Below are 22,238 nucleotides of genomic sequence, written 5' to 3'. Positions count from 1 at the left end.
TGCCCCCGCCCCGCGGACCCCGCCCCGCCGCCGCCGCCGCGCGGCTTCTTTCAGCACCGCGGCGCGGACAGCTCCCGGGCGGCCGCTGAGGGGAGGAGGCGCGGTGAGCGGCCAGCCCGGGAGGGCGCCGGGGAGAGCAGCGGAGGAGAGACACAGGCGGGGAGCGGAGCCCCGCGGCCCTCCCCGGGGGCGGCACCCACCCGGAGCCGGACTCCGCTGAGCCCGAGGACAGGAGGACACGCAGGGAGCCGGGGCGCTGGTGGCTACCGGCAGAGGCCTCGGCGGCAAGATGCCGGTTCGCAGGGGACACGTCGCGCCCCAAAACACTTACCTGGACACCATCATCCGCAAGTTCGAGGGCCAAAGTGAGTGTATGTGTTGGGTGGGGGCGCGATCTGGAGCCCTGGCTCGGTGGCAGGAGTGGCTGAACCCCTTTACTAACTTCGACTGGAGAAGGGTGGGGGGTGTCTGACGCTGAATGCAAAATTCTTCCCTTTAATGTCCCTGAACACCTTCTCCTGCTGTGGGCCCTATGTACCGCAAATGTCACCCTCTCTTCCAGAGCACCTTGCGCAGAGTAAGGGCCCCCCTCCTGCCCCTGGGTTGTTTTCTTGCCCCCCCCAAAGCATAACCTCCCCTTCTATCAACATTCTGCTTCTCTCCTGACCTCCGCCCCACTCCCATTTCCTCCAGAGCTTTCCTTGACACCCTCCGTTTCACCTCCTGACCCTAGCCACTCTGGTCTTTCTAGGTCTCCCAGGCCTGGCGCCCATCTGGTCACATCCCTGCTCCCTTTCCCTGCCTCCAGGAAGCCTTGGGCCTCCCTCCCACTTCACTGACCCCATTACTGCCCTGGTCTTCCCAGCATCCCCAGGCCTGACTCCTCTTCCCTCCCTTCTCTGGTCACTGTCTTGCTTCCCCCTCCTTCCCCCTCATTACTCCCAGGAGTTCCATGACCTTCCCCCACGACTCTGGCTTCCTTGGTCTTCCCCCCGCCCCCAATCCTCACCTCCCCTGCTCCCTCATCCTGATCACTGCTCTGCTCCCCCATCTAGATCCCCCGTCACTGCTCCCAAGACTCCCTATGATCTTGCCCTCCCTGCTGCCCAATCCTGGTTGCCATGGGCTTCGCATCTCCCACCTAGGTCGGAAGTTCCTGATTGCCAATGCTCAGATGGAGAATTGCGCCATCATTTACTGCAACGACGGCTTCTGTGAACTCTTCGGCTACTCCCGAGTGGAAGTGATGCAGAGACCGTGTACCTGTGACTTCCTTACAGGCCCCAACACCCCACGCAGTGCCATGTCCCGCCTGGCACAGGCCCTGCTGGGGGCTGAGGAGTGCAAGGTGGACATCCTCTACTACCGAAAGGATGGTGAGGCGCCCTCAGCTCACAGGTTCTGTGAGGCAGGCTTGGCCCCTCTCTTGTCCAGGCCCAATGGCCATGGGAAGGGCACTGACCTAGGGGCCCCAAGGGCCTGGACAAATTCTGCCTCCTCTCTGGGCCTCAGTTTCCTCTCTGTAGGGGGATGTGACGGACACTGGATGCAATGCCTTCTGAGGTCTTTTTCAGAAATCAGGGACTGTGGGGCGATGGTTCAGGGGTAGAGCATTTGACTGCAGAAACCAAGGACCAGGCTGAGCCACCAACTGGTCCAGGCCCCAGGCAGGGCCTCCCACTCCACCATCCCTCCCCCATGTCCCCGGTCTCCTGGCTGTCCACTCTGTCACTGTCAGCCCCAGCTGTCAGGCAGCTGGGACGGAAATTAACCTTTCCTCATCTCCGTCTGCTCTGGGGATTAGGGGAGGAGTCACCCCCTCAGGGCCTCTGTGGCTAGGCAAGGCCTGGGGGCTGCTGGCCGAAAAAGAGGGGTGGGCCTGACTCACCCAGCCCCAGCTCCTCAAGGAGGAAGGGTCTGGCATTTTCCTTGACCTGGAGGCTCATCCAACTGGGGATGCTATTGTCAGCCCAAGCTTACTGTGCACAGAACAAAAGCAGAGGGTAGGGGCTGAGGAGAAATTGTTCTGCAGCCCTTTAAGATCCTTGCCCCAGAACTTCAGGGTCTCCACTGGAACCGGTGCGGGCAGGGAAGAGATCGATGGGAACTAGGATCCTGAAAGCCCCTGTGAAATCACCTGGATCGATGCCTCACCCACCACCCCCCTCCTGCCCCCCAAGCCTGGTCCTGCTTCAGAAGCACCTGGGGCTTGTTTTCCAAAACACACCTTCTGTAGAGAGGGGCTGACTCAGGAATGTGAGGTGAAGCCCAAGCAGGTGTATTTGGAAAAATCTCCCTGACTGTTGGATGTTCTGCCAAATGTAGGAACCACTGGCTTCAGTACATCCCTTCATTTCCCGCATGAGGAAACCGAGGCCCAAGAAAAAGAAGGGACGTGGCCAAGATCCTACTGCTTGGGTGCAAACTGGGACTGGACCCTAAGTTTCTGGATTCTTCCCTCAGAGAGATCTGATCTGAATAATCCCAAGAGGGGAGAAAGGAACCCAACAGCCTCTGTGCTCAGAGGCAGGACTGTTGAGGAAGGAAGACCCAGCAGAGGGTCCTCCATGGGGACAAGTCCTGAGGGTCACTGCAGTGCAGGTAAAGGGCAGGCACCTTAGGACTGGGGCTGAGGGTGCTGACAGCCTGGGTTGCAGGGGCCTGGTGTACACGTGGAGCATGAGTGTAAGTGTGAGCCTGAGCGTGTGTGTGTGTGTGTGTGTGTGTGTGTTTTAAGGGCTTCCAGGTGCTTCTTGGGCAGGTCCAGGCTATCCCTCTGGCTGTCCCCTGCTGCTGTCGCCCATGTGAATGGAGGGGTAGCAATTCGGGAACTAGGGAGAACCTGGCTTAGTTTAGCAGCACTCACAGGGTTAATGAAGTGAGAATATTTTTAAAAGCTGTGACCTCACCTCCTCACATCATTGCAGAGAGGAGGTGACAGTCAAAGGAGTGAGAAGGGTCCCTAGGGAACAGGCTGGGACAGAAGGAAATAATAGAGGACCTCAGGTCCTTCTCGGACCCTCTCCTTGACCCCAGAGCTCTACCTGGGCCCCACAGGGATGAGGCCCGATCACAGACTCCCAGTGATGTCAGATCAGGGCTCTTAGGGTCTCTTCAGCACCTTGCATGTACCTGGGCAAGACCAAGCCTTGACGCTCTGACATCGAGACTCAGGTCTTCAGAACCCTGCTGGGGTCCTCCAGCAATCAGAAAGGACCCTAGAGATCTTAGTCTTGGAGGTCGGCCCTGAGTGAGAATGAAAAATTACCCACATAAATCCCAGTCTACCCCCACTCCCACCCCAAGCCCTTCCTTGTCCTATAGGCCAAGAGCTTGCCCTCTTGGACTTACCCGAAATTGGCCTGAAATCCAGACAAGGGAGCCTCCTGGCCTGCATTCCCCTAAGGGAGGGATGGGATACTCGGTAACTTGTGTTCACCTCCTGGGCCTCTCTCACCCCGCGACTGTGTTTTGTCATATTCCCCGACCTCTCAGAGGCCTGTTGAAGAGCATCCCAGTGGTGATTTCTCCCTCCTCAGGCCAAGACCTCCTTTCCTCCGTCTCCCACTGACTTCGGGGAGGTAGGAAGGGACGCGGCCCTGTACAGAATTCTACCTGGTTTATAATCCTTTTCCTCTAAAGGAGGAACCCACTGACAGTTCTCCAAGTCTGTGTCCGCATAGCTCCACATTGTGCAGCTGTGTAAAGTTGGGTTCGAAGAGGCCAGGGCACTTGGCAAAAATTACCCTATGAGACAGGGCTCAGGGACCCCTGAGAAACTGGCTCTGCTGCCCTCTGCCTTTCGTAGGAAAAGTATGACCCTGAGAGCTAGGAGGAGCAGGGGTGGCTGCAAGACTAGAACCAGTGAGCGTCTGGAAGGGGGATGGAGAGCCCTCAGACCTCCCCCACCCCTGCCCCTGCCCCCACTGCCTGCCTTGGCCGGATCCTCTTCTCCTATGATCCCGCACCAGAGTCCCTTGATCCCCAAGCTGCACTAGAGGAAGCCTGGGGGTCCTCCAGTCCGCAGCTCCAAATAAGAAGGACAGGACAAGGGCTGAGGTCCGGGGCCCCGGTGCTTTCTGCACACTCACCCATGGATGCCAGAAACGCCCAGCGGGGAGGCAGTAGGGAGCAGCTCCCCTCTTAATGGCAGCTTTTGTGGTGCCACCTCCTTCCTGAGAGCTCTCCACATGCTGGAAGGGGTGTGCGAAAAGACGAAGAGACAGGGGCAATAGACGGTGGGGGGGGGTCTTGCAGGGGAGGGGCAGGGACCAGGAGAAACTGAAGGAAGGGGGTGTGTCCAAGATGCAGAGAAGAGCAGAGAGAGGTGGGGGGGCCCCGGAGGGCAGGTCCCTGGAAGGGAGAACCAGGCAAAGCCTGTGCCCTCCCCACCTCCCTCCAGGACTGGGGGGTAGGGTACAGGAGCACCACCACTCCTGGGCACAACCTAGGGTGACACACTCACTTCTGATCACAGAGTCACTTGTGAGCAAGGGCAGCTTAGGGACGGGGAAAAGAATGTTCTCAACTTATCCAAACCCTCACAGCCTCCTGTCTCCACACACCCACAGGCAGTAAGCACGAAGGTCGGGTGTCATGCACGACCCCCTCCAACCCTCACTGCTCTGATAGGCTGGTCTTTGGTCCACTCCCAGCCTCAGTTTTCCAAAGATAATAGCATCAGTGGATACAGACTGGGCCTTGGCAGCCCCTGGCAGCATGGAGAGCCTGGAGTCTGCCCTCTGCCTAGCTCTGCCCTTGCCCCGCCCCCTCCCAGGCCTGAACTCTGCAGTTCCAGAAAGTGAAGAAATAGTCTGGCCTGGGGGACAGTGTCTCCGGGCACTGGCCAAGGAGGCTTGCTGGGTAGGTCCCAGTGCCCAAGCCTGGCCATGCCCCAGACTGACAAGAATGCTGGGCTCTGGCCTGAGAGACAGGGATACAACACAGTGAGCCCAGGAGGGGGTCGCTGAGGCGAGGGGGTGGCCTCTCTTTGGTGTGGATGTCTCCCCCAGGGCCCAGTGCAGCAGCTGGCAGATGGCTGCCTGGTGCCTGGGAGTCCAGGAATCTGATCCTGGAGACTCCTGCTCCCAGGGAGGAAAGTGGGAGGGAGAGGCAGCTCAGATGCACCCCAGCACTAACGGTGGGAGGAGGCACCAAGGGAAGTGAGCACCAGAGGGGGTGCGGGGAGAGTGATTCCAGGGGAAGCTGAAGTGATAATACTCCCACCAGCTGGCCTCCCACCCACTTGCATTACACACATTCTTTCATTCACTCCGTTAACAAACACCACCTGGCACAGGTGCCCGCCGTGGGCAAATGAGGCAGACACAGAGCTGCCTTCTGCTCTTCGTGTGTGTTACCTGAGGCCCCTGCCCCTAGCATCCTGACCCCCAGCTGCAGCTTGACCTGAGGGACATGGGATGACCGGGTGCCATGGAGAAGGCTCAGTGGCATCACCCAGCCCCTAGACTAGGCTCTGGGGTACCTGGCTGTTCGAGCTTGTTTTGTTCCACTCACCTGTGTGAGGGGGACACCCGGGAGCAGAGAAAGAGCAACAGTGGGGCAGTGTTGAGGCCTGGGCTGCCTGGAGGGTGGGAAGAGCGGCAGGAGGGGGCTGTCCTGCCCCCACACTGCCATCTGTCTCCCTCTCCCTCTCCAGACCCCGGCCACTGCCTCACTCTGCCCTGGGACCGAGGCCCCCGCCCCAGGCCTGGAGCAGCAGCCTGGCCTTGCCTCCAGTGTACTCAGCCCCGACAAGCCCCCTCCTCTCTCTGAACTGTTGTGTACTGGGATCCCCACTCCATGTCCCCAGGCAGACCCAGCAGTCAGTTTCTCAGAAGCCCAGAATCTGCAAAACAGGGGTCTGTGTGTGCCCGCCAAGGATGCTCTGGGCACCACCACGGAGCTGGAGGCCTAATGTGCCAGCCGGCTCGGTGCCCAGCACTTAGTGTGTTCTCAACTGCAAGCTCCTCCCAGCGTCTTTGTGGGCCGGGACTATGGGAGCTGAACCCAGGGCCAGCCAGAGCTCCATGGGGTAGGATGCCCGACCTCACCCCCCCACTTAATCCACCCCCATCTGCTCGGCTTTAATTATGGCAGAAGCAAACCTCAAGGTTAAGCCCTGAGCTGAGGCCGAGTGTGGACTCAGGCCCGATGCTACATTATCTCCTAATGAGAAGCTTAGCAGCTCTCTCCACCGCCGCCCTGTGGGTGGGGCACCTGCCGGGTTGTCACCAAGGCTCTGCCCAATAGCTCTGGTCACTTTGCAGGCCTCCTCACTGCCCTCCCTAACTTCCCCCGCCGGGGTCCTGTGACACCCCCTCCCCATGGTGTTCGCAGCCTCCAGCTTCCGCTGCCTGGTGGACGTGGTGCCCGTGAAGAACGAGGATGGGGCCGTCATCATGTTCATCCTCAACTTTGAGGACCTGGCCCAGCTCCTGGCCAAGAGAGGGAGCCGCAGCCTGTCCCAGCGCCTGCTGTCCCCGAGCTTCCTGGGCTCTGGTGAGGCGGGGAGCACGTGGTGGGGGGAGGGGACGGGGACCTGAGCAGAGCGGCTGGTCCCCGGCCTGGCTGCTCTGACCCTGGCCCTGGTTCCAGAGGGCTCTCACGGCAGGCCGGGTACGCAGGGACCTGGCCCGGGCAGGGTCAAGTACAGGACTATCAGCCAGATCCCGCAGTTCACGCTCAACTTTGTGGAATTCAACCTGGAGAAGCACCGCTCGGGCTCCACCACGGAGATCGAGATCATCGCGCCCCACAAGGTGGTGGAGCGGACCCAGAACGTCACCGAGAAGGTCACCCAGGTGCAGTGTGCAGGGCAGGGTGGATGGGGCTGTGCTGGGCCTCGAGGGTCCCCTCTCAGGCCCCAGGCCTGGTCGCCTCAGGGTCTGGGCTGGCAGAGGGAGCCAGCTTGTCCAGCCCCTGGTATCTGGAGCTCCAGGCCTCTTGTCCTGCTTGAGTGTGAGTCTTTAGACTTAAAGGCCTGTCCTGGGGCCACCACTCTGAAGGCCAGCTCTTGGAAACGGGGAGGGTGGAGTCAGCAGAGCCTGGGAATAGTGCCACATCCTAGGCCTGGAGGAGCCTGGGAGGGGAAGACACATAGGTCATGGTGGGTGCCAGCCCAAGGCTCTGCCAGGCCCAGAGAAGGAGCAGCGGGGAGAGGAGGTGTCGGGGCCCCAGCCCTGCCCCCACCCCTTGCCTTTGAGGTGATAGCCCCCACAACAGAATTCTCCTGCAATCGGGGCATCGTCAGCCCCCTTTGCCTGGGCCCCCTGAATGCCTCCCTCCCTCAGTCACTCCTTGACCAGCCCAGGGCAAACCTCCCTGGGTCCCCTGTTCAGCTGACCACACGGTCCCACTCCAGGGAGTCCCCACCTGACCACTCAGAGGGCAATGCAGAGAGCTCTGCCCACAGTTCGGCTTCCCTGCCACTAGCCCTCTCTGTGACCTCAGGCAAGAGACCTTCTGCCCTTACTGGGCTTGGGGGCCTCACCTGGAGGAAAGAGCTGGACCACATGATCTCTGAGGACCCACTGGACACTGGGAATGCTGGCCCCCCTGAGGGGTGCCTAGGCCAGAGCTGATGAGAAGGCACAGGGCCAGGCAGGGGGCCTGCTCCCAGCTTCCCCCAGGACTAAGCTTCAGGATGGGAGCAGTTTGTCCCCCTGCCCCTTTTCACCTGGAGCAGATGGGGGTAGACTCCTTGTGACAAGAACCCTGGGGGGTGCCAGGCTGCAGGTTGGGCAGGACGGTCCAATAGCCTGATCCTGGGCAGCCCACCCAGCACCACACCCCGGGCCCTCGGTGGCAGGGCCATGGGGACTGTTGGCCAGGGGAGTTGTCCATGAGAGAGCTGACTGGGGCCCGTGGTCCCTGCCTTCACCCAACCTGTCCTTCCCCTGACCCTGTCCCTGCCCCCCTGGGCTTCACTGACCTGTGAGGCCTAAGGTGGGGAGGAAGCTGGCAGAGCTCAGGGGCGGGGCTGGCGTGGGCCCAGAGCAGGGAAGTCACACTGCCTCAACCAGAACTCAAAGGGCCTAGGCGCTGTCATCCCACACCTTAGTTCTGCATCCCCCAGGGCCCTGCAGGCCTGGGGACATGGGGCAGGGGCCCTGTGTTGGCCTTGGAGGTGTTGGGGACTAGAGAGGTCTGTGGTGGGGAGGTGGCGCCCCTGTTTAGAAGGGGACTCTTGCCTCTCTCCCCACCTTCCGGCCCACATGTGGACTAAGTGCCGGGCATATGGGAGGGGTGTATGAGGGACACAGGAGTGCAGCCTGCAGGTCAGTAGGGAATAACTGTGCGGTCAGGGTATTTACAAGGAGCAGGAAGAGAATCAAAAATGATGCTTTGAGGGAGTTCCCATCGTGTCTTAGCGGAAACAAATCCCACGCGGAACCATGAAGTTGCAGGTTCGATCCCTGGCCTCGCTCAGTGGGTTAAGGATCCTGCACTGGCCTGAGCTGTGGTGTAGGTTGCAGACACAGCTCGGATCTGGCATGGCTGTGGTGCAGGCCAGCAGCTACAGCTCCAGTTAGACCCCTAGCCTGGGAACTTCCATATGCCACAAGTGCGGCCCTAAAAAGACAAAAGAAAAAAACAAAACAAAACAAAACAAATGATGCTTTGAGTCTGTACAGAGTCTGGGAATGCAAAATAGGAGCAGAAGCCAAGGCTGGGTAGGAGGTCCCCTCAGAGTGGGGACACTACGTCCCCTCCAAGAGGCGTGGATGGCAGATCGGGGACCTCCTGGTTGAAACCAGCCCTTGGGTGGATCTTCTTTATAGAGCTCCCGTCTGCTAATGGATCTGGTTTGGAAGGTCAGAGGCTTACACTGCAGGTTTCCTTACACCAGGACAGCGTGCAGGGCCCTATCAGATGGGGGTGGGGCACGGGATGTCTCAGGCCCCGATCTTGTCGGCAGCGTCAGATGTGTGATGAGCGTGAGGCGGAGGTACTGTGCGGAGTGGCACATGCCCAGCTCCTTTACTCATGACAGCCCCGTGGAGTTGACTGTCCTGTCATCTCCTGCCCGTGAGGGAAGTGAGGCTCCCCGAGGTTGTCAAACTTGCCGTAAGACAGAGACAGCAGAGGCAGACCTGGGATCAACTGGGAGGTCTGGCTTTCAAGACGCCCCAGCCGTCTCGAGTGCTGGGTGGGGTGGGTGGGCAGATCCTACGCTGACCATCGTCTCAGAGGCGGGGCTTAGAGGGCAGAGCAGAGAGGGCTCAGCTGAACCTGAGGATCAAAACCTCCAGGATGGGTGCAAAGGCCTCTGGCTCCCCGGACCTGTCGAGGGCCCAGATTAGTGAAGTGCCTACCCCTAAATTCTATTCTTTCCATGGAAGTCTCTGAGAGTTGGCCCAAGGGAGGGCCCTTGGGAGTGAAGAGGGTATTGTGGGGGTTCCTTGTTCCCACCAGAAACCTCCAAAACCCACAGGGAGGATGGCTCCTCCCCAGCCACCGTCTGCATCCACCCGAGCCTGGCCCTCCGCTGGCCTCCCCCTCCCCCTCCCTCAGCCCCATCCCCACCCACTCCAGGCTGGCCTGTTTCTGAGCAAGTCTGTGAGCTTCAAACCTGGAGTCACTACAGGCAGAGCTGTGCCCTCCTCTGGACACCCCCTCCCCTCTGCACTCCCTCCCGCCGCCCTCGTCTGCTGGTGAACTTACCCCCACATACCTGCTGCGACCCGTCTTTACCTCATCCCCTTCAGCCTGCCCCGCCCCCCCGGCCCACCCTCTCCCACATCTCCCTTGCTCTAGGCCTCACCCCTCCATGTCCACCCCTCCCAAACCCATCTTGCCAGCGGTGGCCACCCTGCTCATCACCCGTGGTCCCCAACCCCAGGTCCTGTCCCTGGGGGCGGACGTGCTGCCTGAGTACAAGCTGCAGGCGCCGCGCATCCACCGTGGGACCCTCCTGCACTACAGCCCCTTCAAGGCCGTGTGGGACTGGCTCATCCTGCTGCTGGTCATCTACACCGCCGTCTTCACGCCCTACTCGGCCGCCTTCCTGCTCAGCGACCAGGACGAGTCTCGGCGTGGGGACTGCGGCTACACCTGCAGCCCGCTCACCGTGGTGGACCTCATCGTGGACATCATGTTCGTCGTGGACATTGTCATCAACTTCCGCACCACGTACGTCAACACCAACGACGAGGTGGTCAGCCACCCCCGCCGCATCGCCGTCCACTACTTCAAGGGCTGGTTCCTCATCGACATGGTGGCCGCCATCCCCTTCGACCTGCTCATCTTCCGCACCGGCTCCGATGAGGTGAGCAGACCCCACTTGGGCGGCCCGCTGCGGCCGCCCCTGTGCCTGGGGTGCAGACAGGACCTGTATCGGGCCCCTTTGCCAAAGCGAATGGAGGCGGAAAGTGGGCCTCAGACACCTGTGGTCTCTTAGCCCTGGAGAAGGGGGAGCGGAGGCTGCCCCCCGGCCTGCCTCCCTGGGCTCCAGAATCCTGCCCCATCCGGGCGCCCCTGTGGTCCCAGCCCCTCGTGCTGACTTATAAACTGCCCTCACCCTGGAGCCAGAAATGGAATCCACAGGCTGCCCCTCAATGCAGCCTGAACCCCTTCTCAGCCTCAGCCCCCTCCACTCCCACTGTGCCCACTCTGCTCGCCTTAGCTGACGGGAGGGCATTTTCATGCTTTTCTCTCCCACTATGTTTTTGCCCCACCTTCTTGGGATCAGCTTTCCTCTCATACCGGCTCTGCCTCCTGCGTTCCAGTCTTCCCCCAATCCAAGTCCCCAGCCTGTCCAGCACGGGATGTCCCTTGTGACTTCTTGCTCCCATGCCCGCTCACTCCCAGCAAATCTATCCCCAGGTCCTCTCCCCTTCTTTCCACCTGCGCTGGCCCTGCCTGGACACTGAGTGGCCTTCTTACCCACCTCTGCCCCAGGCCCACCCCACCAGCCTCACCCCTGCACACAGAGGCCAGGGCGAGTTTCACATCACTTACCTGCCCCTGCCCCTGCCCCTCATCCGACCCAGTCCTCAGAACCTTCAAAGGCTCCCGTGTGGCTTGGAATAAAAGCCATGTTTTCTTCGGACCCTGTGGCCACAGCAGCAGCCCCTGCCCACCTTCCAGGCTCATTCCTCACTACTCCGTGGTCTTCCACTCTGAGCTCCCGCTGTAGCACCATCCCAGTTCCCACGTGGACTGTGCCATTTCACCCCTCCATACCTTTGTTCCTGTGCCTCCTGTGCCTGGAATGCCCTTTCCCTCTCCCTCCTGTCTGCCTGAAGACCCAGCCTCATCTCTCAAGACTCAGCTGCTGTGTCACCTCCTCTAGGAAGCCTTCTGCCCTGCTCTAAAGACTTGACCTCCCCTTCCTCCATGCTCCCCTTGGACTTCTGTCCTAGCAACCATAACCCTATTTTGAGCTTTAGGCTGAGAGCTTCTTAAGGCCCTGCACTGTGCCCCACTGCCAAGAGCCAGGCCCAAAGCAGGTTCTCCGTGTTTGTTGTATGACTATGTGACCACAAATGAGTTAACATGGTCCTAAGCACAGCCTTTCGAGGGCTGACCCTCAGCCCCATGGCCCCCTCCTCGCCTCTCCAGACCACAACCCTAATCGGGCTGCTGAAGACAGCAAGGCTGCTGCGGCTGGTGCGGGTGGCTCGGAAGCTGGACCGCTACTCGGAGTACGGGGCAGCTGTGCTCTTCCTGCTCATGTGCACCTTTGCGCTCATCGCGCACTGGCTGGCCTGCATCTGGTACGCCATCGGCAACGTGGAGCGGCCCTACCTGGAGCCCAAGATCGGCTGGCTGGACAGCCTGGGCGCACAACTCGGCAAGCGCTACAATGGCAGTGACCCAGCGTCGGGCCCCTCGGTGCAGGACAAGTATGTCACAGCCCTCTACTTCACCTTCAGCAGCCTTACCAGCGTGGGCTTCGGCAACGTCTCGCCCAACACCAACTCTGAAAAGGTCTTCTCCATCTGCGTCATGCTCATCGGCTGTGAGTGCTACCTCGTGTCCCAGGCCTAAGCCGCGGAATTCCAGTTTCAGTTTTGTAATGATATAACCCAATCACAACACGTGTGAGAGGCAGATCTTCAGTTTGTAGCACAATGAAATTATGCTTAAGTGTACACCAACTATATGTAGAATTTAACACCCGTAGAGCCCTCGCTATATGCCAGGGACCAGAGCCCGCTACATCATTTTCAGAGCTCAGGGTAAATTGAAAATGTGGATTCTTTTGTTTAAAAATTATTGAGAATTTTAAGACCATGACAGCAAAGCATTAAACTAAGCCTAAAACCCTTCTTAGCACAGGTGCATGCCCATGAAGGCGCCCCCCGACCCCGGGCACTTTTCTGAGTGCTGGTCAGAGGCCCCCACCTGGTCCCCATCACTACCTCCCGAGGGCCATAGTGTTAGCCCAGTTTACAGACCAGGAACCTGAAGGCCCTAACTTGCCACGACTTACACGGAAAGACCCAGTTCCAGCCTGGGGGCTGCTCCCAGGGCTGTGTGCGCTCAGCCTGCCTGCCTCAAGACACCCGGTCTAGGAACACAAGAGGCAGTGTGGAATTTTACACGTAGATGAAGTTGTCATGTTCAGAGTATTTAGAGATGTGAAAGCCCAGAAAAACAAAAACAAGGGGAAAAAAATGGGTGAAAACAAGAGACCAAGAGTTTTCCCTTTATTATATTTTTACAACTTGCAAGAGAAAACAAATCTGAACTAAAAAAAATGCCCTAGTTCTTTCTTCTTAGGAGTTTGGCCTCTGGGCCAGGAAGATGCCAAGAGGCACAGGGCAGAAGGGGGAGGGCAGGAAGCCCAGGGACCTTTGGCCCTCATAGTCCCTGGTGCCCTCCGGGGCACTTGTGATGTTGCCCTGGACAGAGTGGGGGGGGTCCTTGACTGAAGGCCTCCAAGGAGAGGGAGGCCTGGAGCAGGCCCTGGGGTGGTGTGGCCTGGTGGGGATGCCCAGGAGCTCAGCCCCGGCTCCCCGTACCTGCCCCAGCCCTCATGTACGCCAGCATCTTTGGCAACGTGTCCGCCATCATCCAGCGCCTGTACTCGGGCACGGCGCGCTACCACACCCAGATGCTGCGAGTCAAGGAGTTCATCCGCTTCCACCAGATCCCCAACCCGCTGCGGCAGCGCCTGGAAGAGTACTTCCAGCACGCCTGGTCCTACACCAACGGCATCGACATGAACGCGGTGAGTCCCCGCCGCCCTGTCCGGCTGACCCAGCTCAAGTACCAACCCTGGCCAACGCCGGGGTGGGGGTGGGGGTGGGGGATGGGCTAGGCCAAGGTCTCGCAGGTGCAGAGCGTCCCGGAGCCCTCCCCACCCACTCCCCCGGCCTCACGCTGGATGCGACCACTCGCCTCGCAGGTGCTGAAGGGCTTCCCCGAGTGCCTGCAGGCCGACATCTGCCTGCACCTGCACCGCGCGCTGCTGCAGCACTGCCCGGCCTTCCACGGCGCCAGCAAGGGCTGCCTCCGCGCGCTCGCCGTCAAGTTCAAGACGACGCACGCGCCGCCCGGGGACACGCTGGTGCACCTCGGCGACGTGCTCTCCACACTCTACTTCATCTCCCGCGGCTCCATCGAGATCCTGCGCGACGATGTGGTGGTGGCCATCCTAGGTGGGTGGGGCGGGGAGGCTCAGGCCGGCGGGGGGAGGAGATGTCCCGCCGACCGGGCCATTCCTGATGGTGATGGTGGCTCCTTTTCTGACCTGCCATGTGCTGAGCATGTGCCTCAGAGAGCTTTCTATCCAGCTCAGTGAATCCTTAAAACAAAGAGCTGCCCCAGGCCCCATTTTCCTGATTGGGAAGTTGAGGCTCAGAGGACTCATGCTGGTAGGTGGACAAGCAGGGGTTCCAGGGCTATGGGTCCGACTCAGACGTCCAGACAGGTTCCTACCTTCTCCCACCCTTGAGAAGCTCAGGGTGAAAGGGCAGGGGCTTGTCTTGGGTAGAGGGGGGTGGTCCCCAGTTTCATCCGGTGCTGCTGCAGGGACAGCTGGACACTTCGGAGGAAGGATAGGGGCAGTGGGTAGGGACAGATTTGGGGCGCACAAGCCACAGACCTCAGGCAGGTCACTTCACCTGCCTAAGATGCTTCTCATCTTCCTCGAGTTCCCCCCGACCTCAGCCCACCCCAGCCCCTGACCGGGCTGTCCGCCTCACCCTCTCTTTGTCCCGGTGGCGGGCTCTCCTCCACCCCTCTGCCCAGCCTCCCTCTGCCCTGCCCTCGGCAGGTGTTCACCAAGTGTGATGCTTGCTCTCTTCTCCCACTGCACCCTCACTTGGGCCCACTCCTTGCTCCCATGATCTCAGCCTTACCTAAGCCACAAGGACCCAGTGCTCTGTCCTGTCCCCAGTCTTTCCTTAGACTGGAATATTCCATTCGTTCCTGGGCATGGCCGCCCTTCTATTCTCTAGGCAGACCAGACAGCGTATCTCAATCTGAAATCATCATCTTCCCTCGAAAGCCACTCCATTGGCATCCCCATCACTGGGAACCGTCCACTGCCTGGGCCAGAGACCTGGGTGTCAACCAAGGGAGCACTTCTCCTTTCCTGCCCCACCCCCGCCATCCAGGTAGCCTCCGAGCCCCATCTGTTCCCCTCATCAATACCTCTCTGCCCTATACCTGTCTCCTTGTCCCTGCCTGGGTCCAGCCCTCATTGTGTCCTCCCTGGGCAGGTGTCCGGAGCTCCTCTCCCATGGCCCTGAATCCGGTCTTACCCCCATGGTCGTCTTCCACCTTCTACCAGTGATCTGGAATTCCCATCTGTGCATAGTCCTCTTCTGCTCAAAATCCTTCCATGCCTCCCCATGATAAATGTAAACCCTGCGTGGGGCATGCACAGCCTCCCCGTTCTGGGCACCCCAAGTCCTGCCACCCCCCTGGCAGTTCTTGCTCCCGCCATACCACTGCTTCGTTCTCTAAACCTGCCCATCTGTCACACCTCCAGGCCTTTGCCCGTGCTGCCACCCTGCTCAGATCACCTACCTTGCACCCCTGCCGGGCAGGCGCCAGTCATCCTTCAAGGCTTGGCTCGCGCGTGGGTTCCTCTATGAGCCCTTCCCTCACTCCCAGCCGAGCTTAGAAGTACCATCCATGTGGGAGAGATAATTATTATTAATAATTAAGAAGCCAGTCCAATTTAAGTTTCAGCTAGAGACATGAACTCCTTTCATTTTGTCCTGAGTGGAAATGGACATTAGGTCATAATCCTTCATCTACTGGGAAACCATCACTTTATAATGTTGCCTGGATCTCCAGCTTCTGGGTTTCATATGCGGCTCTGAAGGAGCCCCTCCTTCTCTAAGCCCCAGTCCCCTCCTCAGCCCCCAGGCTCTTCTCCTGTTCTCTGGGGGCACACTCCCTGGCCTCCGTCACCATCGTGCACACCGTTAGTGCCCCTCGTGTGGTATCGCCAGCCTGAGGGGGCCGGAAGTTCCCGTGGGGAGCCGACCTCCAAGTAATGGTGGTCCCTGGCCTCCCTGCCCTGGGCTCTCTGCCCCCAGCCTTGACTGTGCTGCATGGACACCTGGACTGCCTCTCTCCTGGGCGCCCAGTCCTTCTAGATTCTCACAACCCAGCCCCTACTGCAGTTGCCCTGGAAGTCCCGCTCCCTGCTCCCAGCGCCTCCCGGTGGAATGGGCCCCTCCCTCCTCTGCAGCCCCGTTGCTCTCGGCTCTCCCCCATTCTAAGGCTCTAGAGAGCATTCTGTAATCTGTCTCTCGGGGATTGGGGGCTCCTTGTGGGTGGGACAGCATTTTATTCACATTTACAGCCTGTGGCCAGTGCCAGGAGGGCCCAGTATCCTCACCTCGCGCCCCACATCCAGCCCAGGACCACCCTGTGACATTTGTCCTGCCCAGAGCCTTGCATCCACCCATCTTGTGCTGCTTCCGCTTGCTATTCGAGGCACTTCCTCAAGCATCCTGTCTGCTCCTCTGGACACCTAGTGGGGTAGACAAGGCAGATCTGTTTATGCCCACTTGAGACGTGAGGACCCTGGGGTCCAGAGAGCAGAAGTGGCTTCCCCAGGCTTCCTCTGCTAGGGCCATGCTGGTTACAGTGGCCGTGGAACACAGAGAGAGGCCTCAGCCCTGCCCAGGGAGCTGGCCGCTCCTGACCCTGGGTTCCCTCCACTCTCACAGCCCCAAGGCAGGCTGAGAGAGGAAGAGGTTGGACAGGGGCCTTTAGTATCCCCACTGCCCAGTGTCCCCTGGGAAGGGGATAGTAGGGGCAGTTTCGAAGCAAGTGGAAGACAGGAGGGGGGATCCTGCTAGAGGGCAGGCCTGAGGGGTGTGGAGGTAGTGAGGGGACCCCCATGCTGGGGTGGGAGGGGTCTCTGCAGAACTCGGAGAACAAGAGAAGGGCCCATGCCACCCTCAGCTAGTGCACCCAGCCTTGTTCCCGAGCTTGATCCTGAGCACCAGGCCCCAGCCTGGCAGGATCCCTGGAGCGGGGGGGGGCGGGGGTCATGGTTAAGAGGTCCTCAGGGAGGCGCCTCGGAAGAGAGCTGGGAGCCAGGCCCTAGAGACCCCCACCCCTCTGGCCAGCAGGGAAGAATGACATCTTTGGGGAGCCTGTTAGCCTCCACGCCCGGCCGGGCAAGTCCAGTGCAGACGTACGGGCCCTGACCTACTGTGACCTGCACAAGATCCAGCGGGCAGACCTGCTGGAGGTGCTGGACATGTACCCCGCCTTCGCAGACAGCTTCTGGAGTAAGCTGGAAGTCACCTTCAACCTGCGGGACGTGAGTCTGGACTGGGTGGGCTGGGGAGGGTGGCCCTCGGCCAGCTGGCAACGGGCAGTGTCCAGGCAGCCTGCCAAGAGCTTGGCCTGCCTGGCCTGAGGGGACCCATCTGACCACTTCCCTTCCTTTCAACCTCCTCCTGCATCCTCTGCCATCATTTCTTCTGTGCCCACCATGGCCAACATAATGCTAAGTATGGGCATAGCTACCAGGTATGGAGCACGAACTGCGTGGCAAGCACTAGCTTCCTTTTGCATGATCTCATTGAGTCTTCTTGCAAATTGTGTGGTTATTCCCATTTTCCAGATGAGGAAACCGAGGGTTATATCAGACAAATGACCAAAGCCACACAGCCATACAGCAAACCATAGAATCAGTGGCACAGCCAAAGTGGGACTCAAGTCTGTGCAGCTCCATGGTCCGGGCTTTTCCCGCCACATCCTACTAAGCTGCAGGGAGGGGTGCCTGCCCCCTAAGAGCTCCTGGTGCCAGTCCCAGAGGTATAGACAGAGCAGGCTCTCCCCTCCAGCTTACCTCTCAGTGGTGATTATAACAACTCAGGAAAAAGAAAACCCTCCACAGTTAACTAACCAGGGGGTCTCAGGGGTGTGCAAGGAGACCAAGTGTCTGTGGCGCTCAGGGTTGCTGAGAAGTGGGCCAGCCAGTACAGAGTGGAAGTGCCCAGAAGGGGCTGTGGCGGCGGGGGTGGGGGGGAGCCTGGCATGCCTAGCAGGAGCAGTAGTGGCTGAGGCCCTGAGCCCCCCACTCCAGCCTGGCCCCGCCCCACGCCTAGCTTCTGGAGGGAGGCAGGTTTCTGTGCTCACCACGACAGCCCTCCCCACCCTGCTCCCTCTGCTGTCTCCCCCCCTGCCCCAGTCTCTCCCCTTCCCACCTGGTCTGTCTAGGACAGATCTTAGAAGGTCCCTGCCTCGGGGAGGGCAGCTGCTAGGAGCCATCAGGGGGCCCAAGGGCTCAGTGGCTGGACACCAGGGCAAGAAAGATGTGATTTCCATGGCCTGGGACCCTGGCTTTTACTGTGCCAGGAGGCAGGGTGCTGCCAGGGGTGCTGCGGAGGGCACCCCCTGCATGGACTGGGACTTCTAGACCCCGTCTCCTCAGAGGAAATTCTCCCATTGGCCCGCGCCGAGGCCGGGGCACCAACGCACCGAGAAATCGGGGACAGCTCCTCTGTCCCCCACCCCAGCCTCTCCCAAGACTCCGAGGGGTCTGCGCCTCTCCAAGCGCCCATTCATCTTCCGCCCATCTGCACGGGAGGGCAGCTGCCCGGAGCGCGGCGGGGGAGCCTAGCCACCTGTCCCCACTTTCTTACCTAGTTGCCACAGGGCCACTGGGGGAGGACGGCAGGGGAAGGCCAAGAGGCCCCAGCCCAGCTTTGTTTCTTGATGCTCTTGTTCCCCACAAGGCAGGCGGAGGTCTCCAGTCATCACCCCAGCAGGCTTCAGGCAGCCAGGACCACCAAGGCTTCTTCCTCAGTGACAACCAGTCAGGTGAGCAGAGCCAGCCCCCAGCAGTGTCCGTCCCTCCGAAGCCCCTGCCCAGCCCCCTCCCCATCATGCCTCCCCTGGGAGAGGCCTCCCCAGTCCCTTAGTGAGTGGAAAAGGGCGCCCTCCCGAGGCTCCGAGCTAGAGGCCCTCGTACCCTTCCTCCCCTTGTGTCCTCAGAGCCTGAGTGAGGGCTGCCCCCAGGGCTGGAACCCAGCCAGCCCCCTGGGGCTCCACCTCCAGGCACCAAGGGACCCACTGGGCTGCAGCTCCCTGGACAGTGAGGCCAGGGCTGGACGTGCCCGCCCAGCCGGCCCCCTGAAGCTGGGGCCCCAGCCCCCCTCCCAGGGCTACAACCTTTTGGGTCCTGGAAGCCAGACCTCTTTGGGGGCAGGACCTCGTACTCCAGGGCACCCAGGTAAGGAGATCCTCTCCTCCCACCCTGTGTCCCCACGGCAGGTAGGGGGAGGGGCCTGGGCTCTGCTCTGGAAGGTCAGGCCTGTGGAAGCAGCTGGACCAAAGCTCAAGCTTCCCTCCCCACCACCCCCTTCGCCCCCACCCTGCCCCAGCAGGTGCAGCCCCTTCCCTGAGCATCTCAGATGCATCTGGCCTCTGGCCTGAGTTGCTGCAGCAAGTGCCCCCAAGGCCAAGTCACAGCCCCCCAAACCCTCAAGGAGACCCAGACTGCTGGCCTCGGGAGCTAGGTTCCAGGCTAGAGCAGCTCCAGGCCCAGATGAACAGGTGAGTGACCTGCGGGTCGGGAATGGGGACACCTACGGAGGGCAAGACTGGCGGCAGGCTAAGCATGGGTGCCCCCTCCTGGTGCCTCAGAGACATCGCTGGGCGCCCCTTGGGTTTTAGAATGGCCAACCCCATTTAGCTGCAGACCTCCTCATCCCTGTCACTAAGCCCAAGTCCTTGGATGACTTGGCCCAGAAAACCCTGGAACACGCCAGGGAAGCCTTCTGGGGGGAGGGGCATAGACGCATGCAGAAATGAATGCTATGGGCCCTTGGAAAGGGGGTGTGCCTGTGGATGGCAGGGCTGTGGTGGCAGAGTGAGGGCTTAGGGGCAGTACGGTCCTAAGTTCAAATTCTGGCTCTGCAACTTACCAATATGGTATACAAATTACTTAACCACCCTGGCCTCAGCTTACCCTTTGGTGAAATGGGAATAATCAGAAGACCCATGTCGGAGCTTCATTATGAGGACTAAGTGCTGTGTGCACGGTGCCTGGTCACTGTTATTATCGGAGTCTGGGATGTGTTCGGGGAATCTGGGGCTGTGGATTATAGCGGGGAAATAGCTTCATCCAGCAGGAACAGCCTGCAGGCTACAAAATGGAGAGCTGCCCTCAGGCAACCCTGCCCCTGCCCCTGACTGTGGTGTTCCGACTGGCAGGCTGGAGTCCCGGATGTCCGCAGACCTCAGCCGCATCCTGCAGCTCCTTCAGCAGCCCTTGCCCCAGGACCACACTGGCTACATTCTGGGAGCCCCTGCCTCCAATGACCTGGCCTTGTTTCCTGTGAGCTCAGTGACTCAGAGGCCAGGAGCTGGACTACCCCAGGGCGATGTGCCCCCTGCACAGGTAAGCAGGTGAGGGGATCCCCAGGGGGTTGCCTGGAGGCGGCTTCCTGTCTTCCCCCACCCCTAATTTGGTCTCAGTGGGTGTCCAGCCCTGGGTCTCCATGGCATGAGAGAAGCTGTGTCTTCTCTGATCCTCCCTTGTGGTCTAGTCATGACAGGCTGCCTGGACAGGTGGTGGCAGAGCCCAGACTGTGACCGTGACCCCCACGTCGGGTCAAAAGCAGCAGGACACAGCTCCCATCAGGTCCCATCCCTGAAGTCAGGGTGGCTGGGGAGGCTCCCCACACTGCGTGCCTCCCTCTTTCTTGCCCCTTCCAGACCCCAAGCTATGGTGACTCAGATGAATGGAGCCTGAAGCGCAGCAACTCCTCCTCCAAGCTGCCCCCTCTGGCTATGGACATAGACAAAACTCTGACACTGTGTTCTGAAGAGGAGCAGCCTGAGGGGCTCCTGTCACCCCTGGCCTCCCCTCTGCATCCCCTGGAGGTACAGGGACTCGTCTGTGGCCCCCGCTTTCCCTCCCTCCCTGAACACCTCAGCTCTGTCCCCAAACAGCTGGAGGTCCAGAGACATGGCTCAGATCCTGGATTTGCAGGGAATTAGAGCCACTGAACCCCAAGATAAAAGACGCCATGAAGGAACTGAAGGTGGGTGAGGTGACAGTTAAGGATTTAGGGACGCCTCTGAGAACCATTCACCTAGAGTAGCTACAAATGGCCAGTCCAGGTGACCCAGGATGGCATGGATGAAGAGGCTCAGGACTTTTCTGACACCCCCCCCGCCCCCCCGCCACCGCCGGGGTTGTTTAGGTGGCCGGCCTGGTGGGGGTGGGTGAGCTTAGATGTGGAGGTAGCTTATGGGACAGAGGGGCCTGTGAAGAAAGGAGACACTTCTGATCTTCTGTGTGACGGCCTTGCTCTGTGCTGGGTACAGTCACCTCCCCGCTCAGAACTCTCCCCACCACACAGCCCAGCCCCCATGGCTGGTCAGGACCTCCTGCTGAGAGCCTGTGAACCAGCTGGAGGTGAAAGTGTCCTCTGCAGAGGACTCAGCAGGGCACAGAGCTCCAGCTCCCAGCCACTCTGCCCCTGATGGTTCTGTGATGACCTTGGGACCTAGTGGGCAGTGCCGCATCTCACAGCTAATAAAGTCTGCACATTTCATGTCGGGCTGGGCGTGTAACGTTCCTGAGGGTCCTTGATTGGGCTGTAACTCTGCCAGCTGTGGTCGCCTCCAAGTCCTTCTCCCAAGGAGCTGTGTGTTGGGGACCTGAATGTGGCTGCGGGGGGCTTTTAGGCACACTGGGGTGAAGGGAAGCAGAGCAGTGCCGGCTTGGTGGCCATAGGGAATCGTGACCACAGCCAGCACTTTTAAGGCACTCACTCTGTGTTTGTGGGCACCAGGCTGACTGTGCTGCAGATACGAGTTCATCAACTCTTTATAACAACCTTACAGGGCCGGTATTATCATCCCCAGTTTAGAGGTGATGAATCTGAAGCAGAGAGAGACTAAGAACTTTACCCAAGCAAGAGGGGGAACTTTTTGGGGGTTGTTCTGTTCCTGACCTAATTGCTGATTACATGACTGCGTCTCAGGTTGTAAAAATATGTACAGTTTCTATGTGTAAATTATACTTTGATTTAAAATAGAGTATTTTCCAAAAATATAGGCAAAGGAGACATAATTTCAACCCAGATGGTCTTGTTTGAGAACACATGCAGTTAAGTATCCCACTGAAATGGACTGTTGTCAAAAAGTCACTGGTCCTGTCCTTTTTCAGTACTCCCTAAAAAAATTTTGAAAATGTATCCCCCAGCCCACATTTTTAGTTAACATCTGAAGTATTTTACTGATGTGCTTAAAGGGTTGCAAAGGACATAATTTACAGAGTATTGTAAATATTGACTTTTTATAACATGTTTAATTTATATTGCTTTATTTCAATCCCAGTAACAGTGATTAAGAAGCCAAAATCATTCATTTTAAAAACAGAACAAGCTCTTCTTTAACGTCGTTCCTTTTTTTGTACTCATCATTTCACTCTATTCCATCCGCAGTTTATCCAACATGTAATTTATTTCCATGCTTGAAAGTCTACTACTAATAACCTTATCATATCTACTTGTAACACATATATATAAATTGAAATTTTAAAATTGTTTCTAACCTAAGACTTTAAGGGTTACACTTATTAGTACTGAGTTGTTCAAAACAACATAAATATCTCTATTTAAATTTATTTATTTATTTATTTTTGGTCTTTCTGCCTTTTCTAGGGCCGCTCCTGTGGCATATGGAGGTTCCCAGGCTAGGGGTCTCATCAGAGATGTAGCCGCCGGCCTACACCAGAGCCACAGCAACTCAGGATCCGAGCCATGTCTGCGACCTACACCACAGCTCACGGC

General features: G+C 59.1%; 1 protein-coding gene across 1 annotated transcript; it reads left to right on the top strand.

Annotated features, from left to right (window-relative positions):
• KCNH6 (potassium voltage-gated channel subfamily H member 6) lies at positions 98 to 22,096 on the top strand. The gene is made up of 14 exons (XM_003131296.4): positions 98 to 365; positions 1,146 to 1,376; positions 6,340 to 6,501; positions 6,598 to 6,803; positions 9,845 to 10,270; positions 11,566 to 11,965; positions 12,981 to 13,180; positions 13,358 to 13,610; positions 16,551 to 16,744; positions 18,168 to 18,252; positions 18,557 to 18,664; positions 18,819 to 18,987; positions 19,648 to 19,834; positions 20,152 to 22,096. Exons 1-14 carry the CDS (start codon positions 290 to 292, stop codon positions 20,434 to 20,436), a joined length of 2,982 nt encoding a protein of 993 aa, XP_003131344.1. The 5' UTR covers positions 98 to 289; the 3' UTR covers positions 20,437 to 22,096.

The sequence above is a fragment of the Sus scrofa genome, chromosome 12, assembly GCF_000003025.6.
Source record: "Sus scrofa isolate TJ Tabasco breed Duroc chromosome 12, Sscrofa11.1, whole genome shotgun sequence".
Classification (NCBI taxonomy): domain Eukaryota; kingdom Metazoa; phylum Chordata; class Mammalia; order Artiodactyla; family Suidae; genus Sus; species Sus scrofa.
Note: the sequence above shows the minus strand (reverse complement) of the source record. Positions and strands in the feature narration are given on the sequence as shown.

Coding starts and splice junctions, on each gene's coding strand:
- KCNH6 (XM_003131296.4), top strand. CDS start 290: ATGCCGGTTCGCAGGGGACACGTCGCGCCCCAAAACACTTACCTGGAC. Junction 366..1,145: donor CCGCAAGTTCGAGGGCCAAA/GTGAGTGTATGT, acceptor TCTCCCACCTAG/GTCGGAAGTTCCTGATTGCC. Junction 10,271..11,565: donor TCCGCACCGGCTCCGATGAG/GTGAGCAGACCC, acceptor TCGCCTCTCCAG/ACCACAACCCTAATCGGGCT.